The 16080-nt window shown below is 50.7% G+C and overlaps 1 protein-coding gene across 4 annotated transcripts; it reads left to right on the plus strand.

Annotated features, from left to right (window-relative positions):
• Positions 1 to 6466: 6466 nt before the first annotated feature.
• LOC122393826 lies at positions 6467 to 15197 on the plus strand. Of its 4 annotated transcripts, XM_043390228.1 has the most exons (3): positions 11084 to 14609; positions 14798 to 14897; positions 15147 to 15197. In XM_043390228.1, the coding sequence occupies exon 1, from the start codon at positions 11101 to 11103 to the stop codon at positions 13951 to 13953; it is 2853 nt and encodes a 950-aa protein (XP_043246163.1). In that variant the 5' UTR covers positions 11084 to 11100; the 3' UTR covers positions 13954 to 14609; positions 14798 to 14897; positions 15147 to 15197. The 4 variants fall into 4 exon arrangements, with proteins under 4 accessions (XP_043246165.1, XP_043246166.1, XP_043246163.1 ...); XM_043390230.1 differs by having other exon boundaries at positions 6467 to 12658; positions 14005 to 15197; XM_043390231.1 differs by having other exon boundaries at positions 6467 to 11656; positions 13512 to 15197.
• The last annotated feature ends 883 nt before the right edge of the window (positions 15198 to 16080 follow it).

The raw sequence follows: 16080 nt of genomic DNA on the forward strand, positions 1-16080 counted from the left end.
CCCTCCTCTCGAACGTTACATAACTTCATAACAACGGAGAGATATCAATTCAGATACCAAACTACATAGTACTTTCATAGTGTTCCCTGCGCTAATGACCAGCAGCTTCCGCAGTTCCTTTTGACCCTTCTCTTACCAGCGATTTTGATATCCCGCCATCTTGGTCAAGCCACTGTGCGGAAAACGGAATGTTGCAAACATCCTGGCGACCTTGATGGTCCCCCAGCTCATTTTTGAAGTTTAACCAAGTATGCATAATGATGACTTCTGTTTTCAGCCGACAGCTGCCTTGTATCGCTCCGTCAGAGTTCGTATCACCCCTTTTCGTGACCCTGCGCCCAACATTGCATCAGAATCGTGACAAATTTTATATCTAAAGGCGGAAATTGTGCTGTAGATAGACGCTGGAAGTAAATAAATAATTGCTTTGGTGACCTTCACCCTACCAAATATTTTGATCCAGTTGAGTTACGCCATCACTTGTCGGTGAGAATCTTGCATTAAAACTGCCATTCTGGTAACAATTGAGTGAAAACAATAGCTTGATACTCACGATTGTAGTGTGACATCAGTGCTATTTATAATAAATGTTCTAATAATACCCTCGTGTCCGTTATATAAGATAACCTGACAGCTAGGGTCCGATAAATGTGGGGTTGTGGGGTACGGGGCCGGGGTGGGTCATTCCGTTTCTACCGCGGGGCTGTCATGTGTCGCGTGACAGCCGCATTCCACGCACATTTGCCGCTGCAGTCTGTCTGCATTATGCAACTGCCCCGCCTCCTCGTCCCCGCCCCGCCTCCTCGACGGTGCAGTGTTATCGGCACAGACACTCGCCCCAGAGCGTGACAGGGAAACACCGTGCAAACGCCTTCATTTGAAGTGAGGAGTCCCCACCGGCCACCGTGGCGCCGATAAGGGCACCGCTTCCGGAGCGTGGCGGCCCGATGTGAATTTCTCACCCCCCCCCCCCCCCGCCCCGGCTGTCTGGCCGGCCGCTGCAGACTGCAGACCCCCCCCCCCCTCCCCCTACCGCAAACCTTCGGCGATGTGCCGGATCCAGAGACGACGGGAAGAGGGGAGAGGGAGAGAGAGGGAGGGGAGTGACTCCCAGGTCCAACTCACGACGGGTCGTTGGGACGGCGGCGGCAGACTGGCGTGGCATTTCCTCCTAGAGGTGGCAAAATGTGGACCCGAGGACCCGGTCCAAAGAACCAGTCTGGACCCATACGGGTCCAGACCGGTTCCTGGAAATTTTCGGACGGGTCCAACCGGGTCCTACCATAAACTGTACATCTTGCACACTACACATTATTGCAAAATATGAAGTGAATGAAGCGAATGTTTCTTGGTACACAGTAGCTCATGAGTATTCACAGTGAGAAATAGGCTGTCTTACATGATGCAACTAATGATACCTACAAGTAGTTCGTATTAATTGACTTTGGGGAACCGGGTCCAACTGGTTCCGATTCCAACTAAGGCCGGGTCCGACTGGTTCCAGAAATGTCCAGCCGGGTCTGGTTCGAGTCTGGTTCCCAAAATTTTCATCTTTTGCCACCTCTATTTCCTCCTCTGACCGCAGAGAATGAGTTTGGACGGGAGCGGCGCGGTTGGAAGACGCTCAGATCCTTGAGAGGAACTATGTGTGAGGTCGAGGGGTACGATGCATGGTGGCAGGACAGGAGCCATAGGAAGCAATGGGGCTATACGTGTATTATATGCGGTATACATTTTTAGGACCCTCAAGCTTTTTCACTGTACGTTTTCAAGAAATTTAATTAATCCTCACCATACAAAACATGAACACCGGGCATGGAATGTTAATCACGTTTACGTTGACAGCTTTTTTTTGGAATAGCTATCATTTTTCACTAATTGTTTTTGAGCATTTCTGCTGTAAATTGCGAAAAGTAGTGGTCGCATATTAAAACTAGCAATATACGTGCAGTTCACATGGCCACTCTCAAATTATGATGGCAGCTTATTGTAATGTTGTGTTGAATCTGCTTCTCTCTAAAAAAGCGGTACCTAGTTATGAGAGTCGAATGAAGATTAACTGGAGCAATTAACAGGATAATATCTCAAAATGTTAGCTCGAAGTTCTCGCACCCTCACGCGGAGCTACTTGATCAGCTCTACATCTTTACGTTGTTACATCGTTAGCTGTGAGATGAATCAAATCGTTAATTGGGTCAGACTTCAGAATAACCCCTTGTCCCATATGGCGTGCATTGAGTGCAATGCTGTGCACCGATTTATCACACGTGTGCCGTTACAAATCCATCACGCGACGGTGTCAGCACGCACCAATGTGCGAGCACGCACGTGCGCTCCATACAATGGACATTAGCGTCTGTCTGTCTGTCTGTTTGTCTGTCTGTCTGTCTGCATGGTGCGTCACCGGTGGCGTCGACACCTATCTGAAGCCTGCACGCCTGTTCAAGAACTATTAATAAAGTTATCCGACGATGTGAGCGGCGCCTTGATGGTCCAGGTTTCAGCCGAGAGGGGTGACTGTCGTCTACATACAGTATAAAGACAGGCATGTTGCTAAATGTCACGGACCTCTACTGCGGACTCAGCGACCCTGCTGGCACGAGCGCAACTATTTCTTTTCATTAATATTTATGCACTTTGTGGTGTCCCCCACGACTGGTATATAAGTGGTGCAGGCTGCGAGACTCCTGTTCTGTCTGCTGAAGACGAGTCATCTTGGCAAGCAGCCGCTGAGATACAGATACAGGTCCGGTCTGTGCCATGGATTGAACATGACTTGGACCTGAATACCCAGACAGAGTTGGACACTGCCACGGTAATGCAATGACCCCAGTTTACTGGTGTATTCCCAATAAGCGGTTGCACACCGTTGCACTGTTGTAAACCGGATGTATTCAAATTGCAACAAAAAGAAGAGTTGTAACGCGCCAGCATGGCATACTTAGTACAGTGTCGCTCGACATGTACCATTCATGTTGCGCTTCTTTCCTGCACAGACAACAAGGACAAAGTGCAACCTTCCTGTGCTCTTCATAGCACCCAAGTTCCGCGTAATGTCTACCTCGAGCCTTTCATGCGGGTCTTGAATGAACAGTAGATACCGCTAGTCATATTTGCACGAGCATTGAACCGCCGCCATAATAGTGTTTCACAGTATGTACACTGTACACTTACTTGATCACTGTAAAATAAGCAAGCCATCGTGTGTACCAGATGTATGGTAAAACATTCTAAACTCGGTATACCAGCGTACACCGAATACGGCTTAGGTCTGCGACTCTCGTGTCACAGTCGTGTCCCAGTGCTGTTCCGGCGCCAAAAGCGTCACTCCAAGATGTCAGCGCTGAGCCGGTCAGCTCTACATATATGTTCGGCACCCGTCAACCATGTTTCGCTCTGTGGTAACCTGCAGCGGGTGGCAGACACCGGCACCGCACATTGTAACGGTGCAAGATGTCACCGCTGCCACCGTCCCCGTTACTGTCACAATTCTACCGCTGTCAATGCGGCACCTTGATCATCTGGAGATCGGTGTCACCGAGATGTTCAGGGCGGTCGGGGATGTCGAGACATCGTATGCGTGGTGCTGTATGTCGGCACCAGCAGAGCGCTGCCGGGTCAAAATCAGGTCAACGGCAATTCGTTGTTTTTTTTTCGGGAAAGGGTGATCGAAAGAGTTAAAAAGCTTGTCAGGGTTGCCGAGTAACGAAAAATTAATGTGATGTTCATTGTATTTTCCGAGAAAGTACTGCAGAACACGTAAATTGATGTTTTTAAGTTTTAATTTTTAGACTGCGCATGCCTGAAAACTGTTTGCTTTTGTGTTTGGTATTTGCTATTGTAATGGTGATAAGGTGTCATTTTCTTTACACATCTCAACCACCCATGTCAGGTGCTCTGAATCTGAGTGTCACCGTCCTTCGGACTACTTTCAGTGCTCTGCTCCAGCCTCCAGCAGCGGCAGTGGCCAGTTTTTACCACCGCGGACCGTTTCTTCGGCCGTCTCTCTGAACGACTGATTGTCATGGCTCACTGTCGTCCGTTGGACACCGCGACATCATCTACTCGTTTTGACCGCAGACAGGCGCCTCCGTACAGCGGCTGTCAGCCAGATGGTATCCCGACACACGGCACCAGCCCGTTCTCACGCGGATCATCAGAGGGCTGACGTCACCAAGGCAGTAAAATAACGTGGGGGGGGGGGGCACGCGCTGTATGGACGTGTTATGTTCCGTAAAGATACGAGGTGTTGTTGGAGAAACAAAGGCAGTTACGAGCTGTTAAAGAGATTAGGGTGGCATATGTGTGGCAAAAACACATACTCAGGAAATCTGAGGAAAAGAATTACATACATAACGGCAATATTACCGATAACATTCGTGTATCGTTCCAAACCGTGTTCATTTGAGGCTTGCCATTCATTAGCATGTCCTTTTCAACGAGCATGCAATCACACCGCATGCATATTGCCCGTGACAATACCAGCACTTCCGTGAACAACTGCGTCTCAGCTTCACACCACCCGACTTCATTGCAGAGCGCTCCTCTGATCCTGCATCCCAGGCCGCCGGGCTCGAGTGGAGGCGCCGACCATTGACTGTGGGATTAGCGGAACAATACTGGTCAAAAGCCGTCTGAGAGAACAGCTCAGAACCCCCAGGGGCCACTGGGAACGGCCCCTGTGTGATTTTAGAGGCCAGGCCGGGGTAAGACCGGTCTCCGGCGCTGCCCGACAAAAGTTCAACAGCCAACTCATGACATTGAACTAACGCGAGCGACTCGGAAAGCGGCTTTACGGCGTGGAATGCACGGATAATCCGCTACTTTCTCGTAATGCGCATTGGTGGATCGGAGGAACGCGAGGTACCGCTGCTGAGGCCACCGGGTGCGGCTTTCACCTTCAGCCGTGGCTTGTGACACTATACGTTGTTGATAAAACGGTACGTAGTACATAACAGCAAAATGACGTGGCCGTCAGGTAGGATTCGTCCATTAGTGTTTCCTCTCTGTCGCTACTGTGTCCCGTGCTGCGACCCATTCCAGTTTGGCTGTTGTTGGCCGTACTCACCCATTTTTCGGTTGCGCTCCTCATCCGCCACAACCGTGGGTGAGACGACGTCGGACGAGAGAGGGAGAGAAGTAATAAAAAAGAAAACGAAAAAGAGACGGAGGAGACAATGTTGAGGACATTGGCGCCGTTGGGGATGGGGGGTGGGAGACGCGCCACTCGCGGCCCGCCTCTGTTGTCACCGTCGTCCCCTCTCACTGACTGACGTCTGTCCTCTCGTCTCCTCCCTCGCCCTCCCCGCCCTCGCCCCTCCCCACGGACTGCCGCTCCCCAACCCACCTCCGACCCAGCTGGTCTTCACACTCCAGAGGGGCCACTAAACTTTATTAGGGGACCCTAATACCGATTAGTGTTTCCTCTCTGTCGCTACTGTGTTCCGTGCTGCGACCCATTCCAGTTTGGCTGTTGTTGGCCGTACTCACCCATTTTTCGGTTGCGCTCCTCATCCGCCACCAAAAGCCCCAACTGGAACCGACAGGTAATGGTAGGAGATTGGCACACTCAGATTCTCCTCGTTAAGCTACCAGAAGGACTGGTTCTCGAGAGTAGAAAAAGTGCTATTTGAATGCCCGGTGGCCCATCACACAAGGCGCAGTGCTCACCCAACGAATGTCATCCTTCGCAACACTAGGGCAGTGTGAAACGTCGCCCTTCCAACACCAGGGCAGTGTGAATCGACACCCTTCGAACACCAGTGCAGCGTGAATCGACACCCTTCGCAAACACCAAGGAATTGTGTGAATCGACACCCTTCAAACACCAGGGCAGTGTGAATCGATACCCTTCAAACACCAGGGCAGTATGAATCGACACTATTCGCAAGCACCAGGGCAGTGCGAATCGACGCCCTTTAACACCAGGGCAGTTTGAATGACACCCTTCAAACACCATGACAGTGTGAATCGATACCCTTCGCAACATCGGGGAATTGTGTGAATCGACACCCTTCAAAAAACCAGGGCATTGTATGAATCGACACCCCTCAAGCACCAGGGCAGTGTGAAACGACACCCTTCAAACACCAGGGCAGTGTGAATCGACCCCTTCAAACACCAGGGCAGTGTGAATAGACACCCTTCGCAAACACCAGTGCAGTGTGAATCGACACCCTTCAAACACCAAGGCAGTGTGAATCGACACCCTTCAAAACCAGGGCAGTGTCAATCGACACCCCTCAAACACCAGGACAACTTGACTCGATGGATCTTTTTCTTGTGCTCAACGTGAAGTCGCAAGAGTGTCTTTCGAAATGGCTAAAGCAAATGACTGGCCAGCTTTTTATTCAAACGACACAGCTATGTATATATATATATATATATATATATATATATATATATATATATATATATATATATATATATATATATATATATATATATATATATATGTAGGCGCGCCATTTCCATTTTGTCATTTTATGTTCCTTAGTCCACGTTTACCATTCTGCTGATTTCCTATTTTCTTCCTTGGTTTCACAGCCTTGGCACATTGCTCGCTCGGTCCCTCTGACCTGTCGAGGTCACCGGCCGACCGTAGCCTGGGGCAGGGCCCAGGAATGTAGCTGCGCCGTCGCGACCGCAGGGTCAGAAAAGTAGTAACTGGAAACTGTGATATTTGACTCGTTAATGTGTATGTTATGCCCAATAATGTGCTCAGGATTGTAAAATGTATTGTTTGATGCGAGTAGGGATCTCCTGGACATTTAAGTTGCGAATATGATAGCTGACGCGGATGAACATTTCTGAATATGGGCGGTGCCCGGCGCCCCGGCGCTGGTCGGGGGCGCGGCGCGGGTCAGTTGAGCCCCGTTGAGGCTGGTGGTATGTGGTGGTGTCTGCGCCAGAGCCGGTGAGTCGCACAGGAAAAATGACTGTTAACTCGTATTATTTATGGAATATGTAACCGTAATTAGGGCGAATATTTACTGTGTATGAAACCAATATTGAATGTTATATGAATTGCCTGCAGATATTTATTACCGGTCATTTATATGTGGATAAATAAGGTGAAGGCTGACACTCGTCTCGGATTTATAGCCATTTACCAAGACCGTGAGGCTGGTCGTCTAATGTGCCTCTGGAGACGTGTGCCTCTGGTTTCGTTAGCCGATAAGCGACTCAGGGAGCACATTTGTCGGTACGTAACTAAATGTCGCGGTCGCACAATCATGTAATCAAGTGCTTTCGATATAATTATACTGTTTCGTATATGCATATTCAAGTGCATGAATGGACGCGTAGCAATGTACCTGGTTGCCTTTATCAAGTTATTTATTTATGCGTGTGTTATGTTCCCCCTCGCCTGTCCCTTTTATTTCCGTCACGTTTGTTTGCGCTCGTTTATGTTTATTTGTGCAATGCTTAACTTAGGGCCGTTGTTTTACAGCAACGATTGCGTGCGGAGGGCCACACGGTCCAATACACCGATCCGTGACGACATCCGAGTTTCGAACTGAGTCTGGTCGGCGGCTACAGTTGCGACAACTGCGACAACGCTTCGCGAGACGACGGAGTGACGTCACCTCGTCGTGGAGGACGGCACGCTACAGGAGCAGGAGCACCACACTCGTCCGTACTGGTATGGTGAGCGCCTTCGCGCTATCACGCCTGTGGTGACTCCGCTCCAGGCCATTTGCCGCGTGATCTAAGTGACGTCATAACGTCGGACAGTTGCGTCATAGACTTGGTGACGTCATGCTGGGTGGTTGGTGACGTCATACTGGATGGTTGACGTCATAGTGAGGGGTGACGTAATGCCGTACTATTGTGACGTCATGACGGGGGTGACGTCATACTGAGCTTTTGACGTCATATAGCGATTGTGGCGTCATACTTAACGGAGTTCGCGTTTTGTTGGGTGTTCCGTCGGCTGTTAACGTGTTGCCGAAGGTTATTGATCGTGAATGAACTGCACTCGGTGTTATATTAAGCAAACTCTAAGTTTTCACGTGATCCTGGATAATTTTCCTATTGATTTACCTCACCTGTCTGGAGACTCACCTCGGTTTCACGCGTCATCGATAGGCGGTTTGTCCTCCGGGCAGCTCGCTGATTGTCGTAGCTGGCTCGGTCGCCTTGCGTGATTGGTTGATCAACTGCTAACTAAGTCTTGTACTTCAATTGGTCACACTTCTGTTAATCAGCTAGATGATAGTTGGGAGCCGCTTTGATTAGTTGTCATCAATCATGAATCCTCTAGAAGAGCTGAAAGTGTCGGAGTTGAAGGCGGAGTTGAAGGGAAGAGGTGCAGACACTAAGGGTTCGAAGCCGGCGCTGATGCTGCGATTAAATGAGGTTTTGGTTCAAGAAGGAATCGACGTTGCATCATTCGTTGCAGCTCGACGGGACGTTTCCGCCGAACCGAGAGCTGATGCCGCAGCCGCTGAGGTGGCTGTTCCTGATTTGGACAACACGGTCCCGGCTCCTGGACCCCTCGTCAGAGCCACATCACAGATGTCCTTGCGTAGTTCTGCCTCGCAAGTCTCCATCTCTTCGTTGCGAGCAGCGGAGTCGGCGACGAAGGCGGGACTGATGGCTCGAGCTGCCTTTCTGAAAAGGAAGCAGAAGATGGAGAAGGAAGAACTGGAGATGAAGATGCGCAAGCAGAAGATAGAGAATGAAGAACTGGAGATGAAGATGCGCATGGAGAATCTGCAGTTGGAGAGTGAGCTGGCAGAGGTGGAAGCCAGAGAACGTGCACTGATGGAAGCCGAAGAGCAAGGTTCTCAAACAAGACCAGGCGTGGCTTCGTTGCGAGCTGTCTGTCCAGCTGAGCCGAACGAGAGGACTGGACATGCAGAAGACGTTGTCGGCAGCGAGCAACCACTGGTCACTGTTCAGTCAGACGCTGGGGCTTCAGAGGCGCGTGCTGATCAGATGAACGTCAGGAAGAATCCACCTCAACCTGACCTTAACGCTTCACAGCCCGATGCTACACAGGTCATCCTGTCCCAGATCCAGCAAAGTCGTCTCCCGAGACCAGAGTTGCCAGTTTTCAAGGGTGATGTAACACAATACAGATCCTTCATCCGTGCCTTCGATAGCAGGATCGGGAGCAAGACCGACAGTGATTCGGAGCGGCTGTTCTACTTGGAGCAATACTGCGCTGGAAAACCACGGGACATCATCAGAGGATGTCTTCACATGACCGAAGATGTTGGATATCTGGAGGCTCGGCGACTGCTGGAACGAAGATATGGCGACCCAGAAACAGTCTCGTCGGCATTCGTTGACATGTTGATGGACTGGCCTCAGCTGAAGCCAGGAGATGTTGAAGGACTTGATCGTTTCTCACTGGCGCTCACCTCGTGTTTGAATGTAATGCAGAGCATTCCTCTTGGAGCCAGGGAGACTGACCATCCCCGGACGATGCGGAAAGTTGTAGAGAAGCTCCCCAGCCATCTGCAGGACTCCTGGCGGCGACGAGCTCACAAGATCCAAGAGTCTGAGAAGAGGAGGGTGAAGTTTCAAGACGTCGTCACCTTCGTCGACAGCGAGGTGCAAATCCAGACCAATCCTACGTTTGGCAGGCACCGAGAAGAACGAGTCAGAAGACAGACACACACAGTCTCAGCTACAGCAGTTGCAGGAGCGGTACAGTCCTCGAAGAGTTGTCTGTACTGTCATGGTAGTCACTTCACTGATCTGTGTGCTGAGTTGGTCAAGCTGCAATGGGAAAAACGGCGAGAGTTCGTTCGTGAGAACAGACTGTGCTTCGGATGCCTTCGAAAGGGCCACAGATTCAGTAACTGCTTCAGGAAGCTCGTCTGTGGAACTTGTAAGCGGCTGCATCCAACAGCGATGCACAAGAACGAAAGTGTTGAAGGAACTGGTCAGAACCCTTCTGATGGAAATGGTGAGCAAAACACTTCTGTGAAGAATGGACGATTGGATGCATCGCCGACTGAAGTCTCTGCTGGTACGGCAAGCTGCAGGTCGTCGGCGATGATGGCTATTCTGCCGGTGAAGATGTGGAACGCTGACTGCTCTCGTTCAGTCGTCACGCATGCGTTCTTGGATTTGGGCTCAAGCGCAACGTTTTGCACGCCGAATCTTCTGAAGGCGCTGGGCATGGAAGGAGAAACTACGGAGCTCACAATGACGACTGCAACAGCTGAGAACCAGCGGATTTCCAGCACATTGGTGAAAGGCCTGAAGATATCTGACATGGCGGGGAAGAAAGTAATGGATTTACCGCCGTCGTACACGTTGCAGAGAATTCCAGTCGATCGCCAGGATATCGCAACAGCTACGGATCTGGAGCGCTGGCCACAACTGCAAGAGGTTGTTCCCCCGGAAGTACATGCGGATATTGAACTTTTGATCGGAGCCAATTGTCCTCAGGCCCTGATACCTCTCGAAGTTCGCGCTGGTGGAGAGGGATGCCCATTTGCCATTCGTACGTCTCTTGGATGGGTGGTGTATGGACCAAGATCCCGCAGCCGGGTTTTCGATGGAAGCGCGAGAGTAAATCGTATCGAGGTACTAAGCCCAACAGATGATGAATTTGACCTTCACAGCAAATTTGTCGCGCTCTACAACCAGGACTTCGAGCATGATCTTAGTTCCACAGACGTTGGCTTCTCCATTGAAGATCGAGCGTGGATGAAGATCGTGGAGGGCGGAGTCCGTCACCTGGATGGTCGTTACCAGATACCCCTGCCACTGAAAAGCGAGATCATCCTGCCGGACAACAAACAGCAAGCAGAGAGACGAGCAGAGCAGCTGAAAAGGAAAATGCTCAAGAGCCAGAAGTATCTCCAAGACTACAAAACATTTGTCAATGAGTTAATCGAGAAAAACTACGCAGAACGTGTCAAGAACGAGCAGATCGACATGGCAGAGGGACGTACCTGGTATATACCGCATCATGGTGTATATCATCCGATGAAACCTGAAAAGATTCGTGTCGTCTACGATTGCTCTGCAACTTACCAGGGCATGTCGCTCAACAGTCGGCTGCTGCAAGGACCAAATCTGACGAGTTCTCTCTTGGGCGTGTTGCTGAGGTTTCGAGAGGGACCGGTAGCAGTCATGGCTGATATTGAAAAAATGTTCTATCAGGTGAGGGTTCCGGAGGATGACAGAAGTTTGCTCAGATTTTTATGGTGGCCGAATGGTGACACAGAACGGGAACTGGAAGTGTATCAGATGAATGTGCACCTCTTCGGTGCGATCAGTTCTCCGTCTTGTGCAAACTTCGCGCTACGGAGGACAGCGCAGGACTTCGGAGATAAGTTTGATGCTGACGTCATAGACAGTATTCAACGCTCGTTCTATGTTGATGATTTCATGAAGACAGGATCTACGGCTGATGAGGTGTTGAGGATTGCAAGAGGAGTCAGAGACTGCTGTGCGTTGGGAGGATTCCGACTGACCAGCTTCGTCAGTAACTGCCCTGACGTCATGTTCTGTTTCCCGGAATCTGAGCGCGTGACACACAAGAAGTTTGATCTGACCGGCCACGATCTTTCTGCGCAGACGCTAAGAGCTTTGGGTGTTCAGTGGGACGTATCTGAAGATACTCTTAGCTTCCGTGTTGATGTCAGGAGGGGTCCGACAACCAGGAGAGGCATTCTTTCTACAGCAAGTGCCGTTTATGATCCGCTAGGGTTCGGAGCTCCTTTCGTCATGTCAGCCAAAATCCTGTTGCAAGATCTCTGCAGGCTGAAGTTGGGATGGGACGACCCGGTTCCAGATGCTCACCTGAGAAGATGGGATCAGTGGTGCAAAGAACTGAGCCTTCTGCGGGAGTTCAGCGTGCCAAGAAGTGTGACTGCACCAGACGCGGTGGTGAATTGCCAACTTCACATGTTTGCTGATGCAAGCGAAGCTGGCTACGGTGCAGTAGGCTACACCAGGGTGACTGACAGCACAGGGACAGTTCGCACTTCGCTTCTGATGAGCAAGGCCAGAGTAGCGCCGCTGAAGACTTCTTCAATCCCTCGACTAGAGCTGGCCGCTGCGACGCTAGCTGTGCAGTTGAGCACACAGATACTTACCGAACTTGACCTGAAAGTTGACGAAGTGCATTTTTGGACGGACAGTGTGTCCACGCTTCGCTACATCCACAATACCACTTCTCGTTTCCAGACATTTGTGTCCAACAGGCTTTCCGTCATCCATGATGGTTCTGAGCCCGGTCAGTGGAAGTACGTGCCGTCTGCACTGAACCCGGCGGATGCTCTCTCCCGTGGACAGTCGGCACGCGAGTTTCTTCAATCGGTATGGGCTACTGGCCCAGCGTTCCTCGGCGCAGAAGCAGCTGAATGGCCTGACCAGAAGCATGTGATCCAACGCCATGAAGATGTTGAAGATCTTGAGGTAAAGAGAGGCTTGGGGACTCTCTCGGTAGCAGCTGAGTGTGACAGTACTTCGAAGTTGTTGAACAGCGTATCTGACTGGCACAAGCTCAAGAGGCACGTGGCGTGGTGGCTTCGGCTGAAGTGCATGCTGTGGAAGCGGTTGATGAACAGAGGTGATTGTGATGCCGAGGTAGCGGGTCAGCTCTCGCGGGTCAGCTCTCGCTTGACCGTTCAAGAACTTGATGATGCAGAAGTGGCGATTGTGCAGTACACTCAGAAGAAGGCCTTTCCAGAAGAACTCAGCTCCCGTTTTGTCAAGAAATCCAGCTCGATTTATCGTCTGAACCCCTGCATGATTGATGGCGTTCTCAGGGTTGGCGGACGTCTCAGCAACGCAGCTATCTCGGACGCAGCCAAACACCAGATGATCCTGCCGAAGAATGGTCATGTCACGGACATCATCATCAGAGACATGCATGAGAAGAAAGGTCACTCAGGACGTGAACATGTTCTCGCTGCACTGCGCGAAAGGTATTGGGTGGTTAACGGCAATGCAGCCGTTCGCAGAGTCCTGTCAAAATGTGTCAGATGCCGACGAGTTCAGGGCCCGATGGTGACTCAACAAATGTCTGACTTACCTGAAGACAGGACGACTCCTCAAGGCGGTGCCTTCAGTCGAGTGGGCATCGACTACTTTGGCCCGTTCCACGTGAAGGTTGGACGTCAGCGGCACAAGCGGTTTTGTGTACTCTTCACTTGCCTGGCGACGCATGCCATTCACACCGAAGTTTGTGAAAGTCTGGACACTAGCTCGTTTCTGAACGCGTTACGTAGATTTCAGGCTAGAAGGGGACAGGTGACGTTCATTCGGTCAGACAATGGCACCAATTTCGTCGGCGCCGAACGTGAGCTTCGTGAGGAGTTTGCCAAGCTGCGTGAGAGCCAGGTGCACAACTTCTTGCTGAAACGAGGAGTCGAGTGGCAGTTTACTCCTCCCGGTGCATCGGCACAGGGTGGTGTTTGGGAGAGGCAGATCCGGAGTGTCAGAAAAGTGCTGAACGCTGTTTTGAGGGAGCAGTCCCTGACTGATGAGTCTCTTCGTACCCTGCTCTGCGAGGTCGAGGCAGTCCTCAACAGCAAGCCGCTGACGACTGTCTCCAGCGATCCGTCCGATCTTCAGCCGCTCACGCCAAACGATTTGCTGTTGTTGCGGGGAGGACCGATTCCAGACGGCGTGTTCTGTGAACGAGATTGCTTTGCGGGAAAACGGTGGAAACAAGTCCAGTTCTTGGCTGATGTTTTTTGGAAGCGCTGGGTAAAAGAATATCTGCCGCTGCTTCAAATTCGTCAGAAGTGGAACAAGGTTCAGAGGAATTTGCAAGTTGATGATGTGGTACTGGTTGCTGATATGAACTCTCCACGCTGTCACTGGCCTTTGGGACGAGTCACCGAGGTTTTCCCAGATAGAAAGGGTTTTGTGCGCTCTGTGATAGTCCGTACCACTACATCTACCCTGAAGAGACCGATCTCCAAGCTGGTGCTGGTGCTGGAGAGCGAGACCACCGACATTGAGAGCGTGTGAGACCACGAGCATGGCAGACTATCGCACGTGGTGACGTGATTTTGATATCAATTCCAGAAGACTAGTTTGTGTTGATTGATAGCTGTATTTCCAGAAGACTGAACTGGGGATTGACTGCAAGCGGTTGGCGATGAAGGCTCCAATTGCGCTTAGCACGTTTGGTCTGTTGAACCTGGAAGGTTCAAGGGTGGGGGTGTAGGCGCGCCATTTCCATTTTGTCATTTTATGTTCCTTAGTCCACGTTTACCATTCTGCTGATTTCCTATTTTCTTCCTTGGTTTCACAGCCTTGGCACATTGCTCGCTCGGTCCCTCTGACCTGTCGAGGTCACCGGCCGACCGTAGCCTGGGGCAGGGCCCAGGAATGTAGCTGCGCCGTCGCGACCGCAGGGTCAGAAAAGTAGTAACTGGAAACTGTGATATTTGACTCGTTAATGTGTATGTTATGCCCAATAATGTGCTCAGGATTGTAAAATGTATTGTTTGATGCGAGTAGGGATCTCCTGGACATTTAAGTTGCGAATATGATAGCTGACGCGGATGAACATTTCTGAATATGGGCGGTGCCCGGCGCCCCGGCGCTGGTCGGGGGCGCGGCGCGGGTCAGTTGAGCCCCGTTGAGGCTGGTGGTATGTGGTGGTGTCTGCGCCAGAGCCGGTGAGTCGCACAGGAAAAATGACTGTTAACTCGTATTATTTATGGAATATGTAACCGTAATTAGGGCGAATATTTACTGTGTATGAAACCAATATTGAATGTTATATGAATTGCCTGCAGATATTTATTACCGGTCATTTATATGTGGATAAATAAGGTGAAGGCTGACACTCGTCTCGGATTTATAGCCATTTACCAAGACCGTGAGGCTGGTCGTCTAATGTGCCTCTGGAGACGTGTGCCTCTGGTTTCGTTAGCCGATAAGCGACTCAGGGAGCACATTTGTCGGTACGTAACTAAATGTCGCGGTCGCACAATCATGTAATCAAGTGCTTTCGATATAATTATACTGTTTCGTATATGCATATTCAAGTGCATGAATGGACGCGTAGCAATGTACCTGGTTGCCTTTATCAAGTTATTTATTTATGCGTGTGTTATGTTCCCCCTCGCCTGTCCCTTTTATTTCCGTCACGTTTGTTTGCGCTCGTTTATGTTTATTTGTGCAATGCTTAACTTAGGGCCGTTGTTTTACAGCAACGATTGCGTGCGGAGGGCCACACGGTCCAATACACCGATCCGTGACGACATCCGAGTTTCGAACTGAGTCTGGTCGGCGGCTACAATATATATAAATAATGGTGATAATAGCATGGGGGATGCCCAGGCAGATACTTTAAGCGCAGAATACCCAAGAAGCATGAACATTACGGTCACTTGGGTGAAACATCAATAAACCAAATCGTTCAAACGCCATCAGCACGTGCTTATGTTTAACCATCTTGGTATATCCAGGGATACGCCATAAGTCGCGGGACAAGGAACATTCCGCTACTTGGGACGTCACACGACGAAGCGACTCGTCGAGGGACACGCTTACACACGGCAGGCCACGCCACCGACCTGACCTAACTTACCCGGGCATTGTCGAGCGGACCCCTGCTAGGTCACGTCACCGAACTGACCGAGCATTCCAAGCCCTTGCCGCCCGGATCTTTGTCAGGTCACGCCACTCACCGAACCGCCCTAACTCTCTGGTCGGTCACCGTCCGGGCCTCTGCCAGGGCACGTCACTGGACTAATCTAACTTTCCAGATCTAACTTGGCCACGTCACTCACCCCAGGTCATTGCCGTCCGGACCCCTGCCAGGCTAGCCACTCACCGAAACTGACCTAACTCCCAGGTCAGTCGCCGTCCGAGCTCCTGTCAGGTCATATCGCTCACCCAACTGGCCTAACTTTCCAGAGCATACACCGTTGCCGTCAGGTAGGATTCGTCAGGAATATGTAATCCGGCCGATACAAAGCAATGGTGCAAAATATGCAGGTCAGTTCGTTCGATTTGCAGATTTCACTTTCGTCTTACAATACATATTGGCCGTTTTCACGACGGAATAGCAGGCATCTATTTAATCCCCATTTGATCCTTTGGTTCCTCAGGAATTTTAGTAGTTCTTTTTAGTAGGTTCCC

This window comes from Amphibalanus amphitrite, unplaced genomic scaffold (genome assembly GCF_019059575.1).
Source record: "Amphibalanus amphitrite isolate SeventyFive unplaced genomic scaffold, NRLGWU_Aamphi_draft 000555F_arrow, whole genome shotgun sequence".
Lineage (NCBI taxonomy): Eukaryota > Metazoa > Arthropoda > Thecostraca > Balanomorpha > Balanidae > Amphibalanus > Amphibalanus amphitrite.

What these genes read in the sequence shown, in the direction of transcription:
- LOC122393826 (XM_043390230.1), top strand. Translation starts at nt 8,254, where the DNA reads ATGAATCCTCTAGAAGAGCTGAAAGTGTCGGAGTTGAAGGCGGAGTTG.